Source organism: Tachysurus vachellii, chromosome 1, assembly GCF_030014155.1.
Source record: "Tachysurus vachellii isolate PV-2020 chromosome 1, HZAU_Pvac_v1, whole genome shotgun sequence".
NCBI lineage: Eukaryota > Metazoa > Chordata > Actinopteri > Siluriformes > Bagridae > Tachysurus > Tachysurus vachellii.
This window is the reverse complement of record NC_083460.1, coordinates 29,580,409-29,586,442: the sequence shown is the minus strand read 5'-3', so window position 1 is coordinate 29,586,442 and position 6,034 is coordinate 29,580,409. Positions and strand designations below refer to the sequence as shown.

Here is a 6,034-nt window from a genome sequence, read left to right as displayed (position 1 = left end):
GATTGGATGGTTGGGGACATCTTTCACCATATCAACGTCAACACCTTTAAATTCGTACACTGATGAATTCAGTGATATATCAAGTATGTCTTTACATACGAGGGCCCATAGGAAACTGCTGAGTGCATAATTTATGTTTGATGTATATGTGTATGTTGCAGCTGACAGTAACAAATGGTGACAATTTTTTGCCCATTTTAGAGCACTCTGGTTAACAGAAAAATGAGGTTTATTTACTTTCTTTTCATAATGTACTTGCCTTTTATTGTTTTCTTGTCATTTGATTTGTTAAATCATGTAAAACATAAAATCAATACATTTAGGCAGTAAGTCACCAGGGAAATATTATCATTTTATTTACCCTTTTGTTGTTGTGTATATGTTAAATAGGTAACACAAACAATTTAGGAAACTAAAGCAGCAGGACCTGGAAATCCCTGCATATAGACATTTCTTGTAGTTCTGCACCCTCTGGCCTTGAAAAGAGGAAGTGCATCATTTTATATGATCAGATGTGGAACATTCTCCAAACCAAGAGAACATCTATGATCTTCTTCAAGACAAGCCAAAGATTAGACAGCAAAAAGGACAATAAAATCAAGAATGACATATTGTTCAAAAGGACATATTGTTCACTGTATACTTAAAAAGACAGGAAAACCACATAATGTTGCTATGAGATCTTTTAAACTGTGTGTGTGTGTGAAACATTGCATTATTTATTTATTTATTTATTTATTTATTTATTTATTTTAGGAAATGGGCAATATTAAGTAAACAATGCTTCTGACAAAAACATCAGTGATGCTGTTTGGGATTTTAGCTGTAGACCCAGTCAGATTGTAACAGGTTCATTTTTGGCATATTCCAAGATATTATACCCTGAAATAAAAAATACTTTTTTTTAAACACTTTTATTCCTTACTTAGTATATACTACGCTAAATAGTATACAATCTGTACACAAAATTGTAGAGCGTCTATAAAATGTGGTAACGGATGCTCTTTGACCATTTGTAGTTGCATGGCATTACAATATTTTTAAAAAAATTCAGATAGATCGATGCATTATTTAATATTACTTTAGCAGTACAGTAAGAGTAGATATGCTTCTTAATTCATTGTTATGGAAGACCTTCATGCTAAAGTAATGCTTGATTATTTAATTTAAGAACTTATATTTTATGACTAGTCAAAGAATGGGATAAGACATCTAGACATATTGGTGCTGGAATTTCCCCCTCATTGACTTGGCATTAACATGAGCATGGGCAGATAATCTCTGATCCTGGGTCAGCAGCAGTGTGAATTGTGTGTCATCACATGGCGTCTCTGTGTGTGAAGAAAAAGGGAGCAGGTGCAGCTTTCTCCTTAAATGGTAATGAGCCATGTCATGTGATGCAGGCTTGAGCCAACAACACAGCATCACCAGGAAAATGGAGGCAGGGCACGCATAGAGAAACACACACACAGACAGTTTCAGCATCACTGGCTAAATAGGATGCTATAAACATTAAAGAAAATTGAAAAGATGATATTTTGTCCATTCAGAAAGTAGAGGAGTGCTGATCTGACGAAGAATCAGTAAAATATTCATTGCCAAGACACGAAGGTAAGTAATGGATCAGCTTTGATTTTCTATATTTGGCTTGTGCTTATGGCCCTCAGTTAAATCAAGCTGAAGTTGTGTGCTTGAATTCAGGAATGTTTAATTCTTAAATGCATTTTATTTAAATAAGGTGATGATACAGTGACAATGATTTTTCAATTTCCAATGACTGAGAAATGCTGTTAAAACAAAACTCTTATATCTGGTGTACAATATATAATATATATATATAAATGCAAATCTATTCCTATAAATCCTAAATAAATAAATTGGTATGTTATTAAAAGATTGGGATTATACTGCTTTGTTTTGTTAACATAAGGAGCTGATCGCATTTCACTATCTCTCTCTGTTCTCTATTCACTGAATAGTGTATGTGGGAGGTGTGCGTGTGTGTGTGCGTGCGTGCGTCCGTGTGTGCGTGTGTGTGTTGGGGGATGTTGACACCCTGTGCAAGTTAAGCAGCACTTTATTAGTGATGAAGCAGCTGCAGGCCCCACACCAGTGAACCCTTCAGAGCATGATGAGATGTTTACCCTCTCTTGCTTTCGGGTTCATTAACATATCATTGTCTCATAAGTCAACATAATACCCATTCAGAGCAAAGATGGGATAGTTTGATAAATTATTCAGCCATCTCTTCTTTTTAGCCTCTTTGGTCTATCTAAATGTGATGTTGAAGACTGGAATGTTGTCTGTTTTTGTAAGGGCACTTCCAGAGGAGGGAGTTATGGATTCTTCCTGCACAGTTGGTGATGAGAGAACATGTAAGTGCACATATATGTATGTTTGATCCATCAAGAGTATGAACAAGAAGCACTGAGTCTTATTGACTCCTTCATGAATATTTAACCCTTCCATCTTTCTCTGCACATTACCTCTCATCCAGCTCCTCCAAACTCACTTCACATCAGTGGAGCTGGTGGAGGTTCAGGTCACCGCAAACGCCGCACCCTTGTAGCCCCAGATATGAACCTGTCTTTGGACCAAAGTGAAGGGTCCCTGCTTTCTGATGATTTTTTGGATACACCCGATGATCTGGACATTAACGTTGATGACATTGAAACGCCTGACGAGACAGACTCTTTGGAGTTCCCAGCCAACGGAAATGACCTGGAATGGGAAGGTGAAGTTTATTTTGTTTTTCTCTGAATTTGTTCTTTGTTTAAATACATGAATAAGCTCAAATGATTTATAAAGAAATTATTTATATTTTGTGTGCAGATGACACACCAGTGGCCTCAGCAAACTCGGGGCCTTTAGAAGGAGTTGAAGATGAGGGGGATGTTGGAAATGGTCGCTTGTGGAGGACCGTTATCATCGGTGAGCAGGAGCACCGCATCGACATGCAGCTTATACGGCCATACGTGCGTGTCATATCTCATGGAGGTGAGCTTCTGTGTGAATCTGTTCTTCAGGTCTAATGCATGTACTGTTATGTTTCCCCAAGTCACTGTCCTCTTTTTCTGCTCTGGTTTGATAGGATACTATGGTGATGGTCTGAATGCCATCATCGTGTTTTCAGCATGCTACTTGCCTGACAGCAGCTGTCCAGATTACCATTATATCATGGAAAACCTCTTCCTGTGAGTAGCTGATAATGATATTTTATGTACACAGTAATAGTGAGTTCTGTGTGCCTACTAGGACATATTTTGAATCTATAATAGTAGATGATGGTCCTGGCTGTAAGACAAATGACTTTATATTCATGCACTCATTCCAATAGATTATGTTTCTATAAATATTAAGTATATCTAATAAATATATATATATATATATATATATATAGCTATATAATTTTCATGATAGATAGATAATTAACATGGACATTTTTTAGCTCAAATAACATAATTAATAACAGGAGCTAACTTGTTTTAAGGACATAAATATCAAATACTTTTTTTAATAAGTAAAAAAGTGTATCATTAACTAATTGCCAAGGTAGAAGAGCTATTTGGGACATGCTGTAATTGGAAAGTAATCATCTTTGATTAGTCAATCTTCATTTTTCTAAGTAATTTAATCTCTCCAACAAATTCCTTCTTACATTTGAGTGTAGGTATGTAGTGAGCAGCCTGGAGATGTTGGTGGCTGAGGACTACATGATAATCTATATGAATGGAGGAACACCCCGCAGCAAGATGCCTGGTATCAGCTGGTTAAAAAAGTGCTATCAGATGATTGACAGAAGGTAAATCACCACCAGCTGCGTTTTATTTGTTTGTAATTAATAGAAGGCAGACTTTTCACCGAGTATATTATTAGAATATTTTTTTTGTATATACACTTTGGATGGAGGGAAGGATGGAAGGATGGATGGATTGATGGATGGTTGGATGGAAGGATGGATGGATTGATGGATTGATGGATGGACAGTCACAGTCCACACCTATCACAGTACCCACTTGGAAAAATGATCTTCAGTTTGTCCTTCTAAAAAGAAACCTGATAACTGAACCTAACTTTACAACATTGTGTGTTCCTATTGGATAAAATTACAAGCAAAACCTCTTTAGAAATCTAATAGCCATTATCTGTACAAAGATCCATTGAGCTCTTTTTTTCAATCATTGCTGTGGTCAGAAAGAAAATGCTAACTGCACAGTTTTTGAGCAGCACTTGATTTGAAGACAACACTGTAACACTAGATCATGTTTAAAGCATTTAATTATTTTTTAATAGACTGAGGAAGAACCTAAAGTCTTTGATCATTGCACATCCATCCTGGTTCATACGCACAGTCTTGGCCATCTCCAGACCCTTCATCAGGTAGGAGCTTTTATCAACCTTGCCATTTTCATTCTTAACTGACAAGATTATAGAGTCAGGATAGAAATAGCTTGTTAAACCGGAATGATGCAAACAATTAAACAAGAATGCATGAGAAAAAAAATCTATTTTTAAGCAATAAACTTGACCAAAAATGACATTTACACAATGTTCAATTTACCTAAAATATAAAGCCAAAAATGTTTGACATTGTCTGAAATTCATTTCTGAAGTGTATTGTGTATATTTTTAACAAGTGTTTATGTCTTTGTGCAGTGTGAAGTTTATGAACAAAATCCGCTATGTGCACAGCTTAGAGGAACTAGAACAGATTGTCCCCATGGAACATATCCACATCCCAGAATGTGTCATACAGTAAGTGTAATTTTTTGGTAGTTCTCCTGGTTGTAGGTGGGGTTTGGAGCTTCTCCTTGAAAGTGGCATAAATCCTACTCTACGACTTCCAGAAGTAGTTTAATTGCAATGTGGGTAACGTACCGCATCAGTGACAAAAGTGAAAATAGACCAAGCCAAATTAGTCCTGGACACTATTGAAGATTACATGTTAATGAATACAGATGAAGACTAATATATCATTCAGTGTGGATTTTTCATTTAACAGCACTAATGTATTAAGGGTTTATGATTTATGATGCTTTTGTACAGTCATGTATTTTGCTGTCTTTTTGTTGCAGGTATGATGAAGAAAGAATTAAAGCACGAAAAGAACGGTAAACATTCTGAATTAGATTGAAATGAAATGTATTTGGAGGTGGATTTAAAATGCAAATAATGCTACAAACACATTTACCCATAATGCCTGTGTATGTTTAGAATGGAAGAAGAGGGGGAACATCAGCCTCAAGAAAAACAAGAGTCAGCTGATACAGATGGGTATGTAATTCATCTCAATTTGTTTTTATTAATCTTTAATCATTACTTATGCAACTAAGTTTTGCACCAAATACCTAAATCATGTGTACTGTATGAACAATTATTAAAAGGCTGATCTCAGATTCTTTTATTAAGGGCAGTTGCACAAGGAGTAATAACCAGTTAAACCTATTAATAAAGACTATGAATATAAGTAGTGTCTTGCCTATTCTAACCTAACTGGAAAAAAAAATCAGATTACATTCATGTGGAAAGCCAAGTAATTCAATAGAGCTCACAAACCTTTTTGTCGCAACTGAACATATAGATTGCTAAAGAAGTGGCTTCCCGGCTCTAAATCTCTAAATCCTAACACTCCAAATCGCAATTTAACCCTAGTTTATTCATACTACAAATGTCCATTGCTTTTATGTGTAACAAAACACAGAAAATCAATCTCAACTAGCAAGTATTTAGAGCATGGTCACAAACCACTATATCTGCAGAAAAAACACTTACCAATAACAAGTTCTTTTGTCTTTCTTAGACCATCAACAACCACAACAAGAGTAGAAGAGCCACTCCTGTAAGAGAATGAGAGAAGGCCTTCCTTTAAGTCACTCCTATCTGCTGATATAAATCCAGCTACACCTTTTACTGTCTTACTATGGAATATAATCACACCAATCACACAATGGTCCCAGTCAGCATAAAAGGGGCTCTTTTAAAAACCCACCATTAGGTGGCAGTCCATCCAGAGAAATATTGCTTTATTCACTAG

General features: G+C 35.9%; 1 protein-coding gene across 1 annotated transcript; it reads left to right on the top strand.

The window, feature by feature from the left end:
* The first annotated feature begins 1,305 nt into the window (after positions 1–1,305).
* Positions 1,306–6,034, top strand: atcaya (ATCAY kinesin light chain interacting caytaxin a). Its single transcript, XM_060864825.1, has 11 exons — positions 1,306–1,611; positions 2,317–2,375; positions 2,498–2,734; positions 2,833–2,997; positions 3,092–3,194; positions 3,671–3,802; positions 4,294–4,380; positions 4,657–4,755; positions 5,076–5,111; positions 5,215–5,274; positions 5,801–6,034. Exons 2-11 carry the CDS (start codon positions 2,339–2,341, stop codon positions 5,841–5,843), a joined length of 999 nt encoding a protein of 332 aa, XP_060720808.1. The 5' UTR covers positions 1,306–1,611; positions 2,317–2,338; the 3' UTR covers positions 5,844–6,034.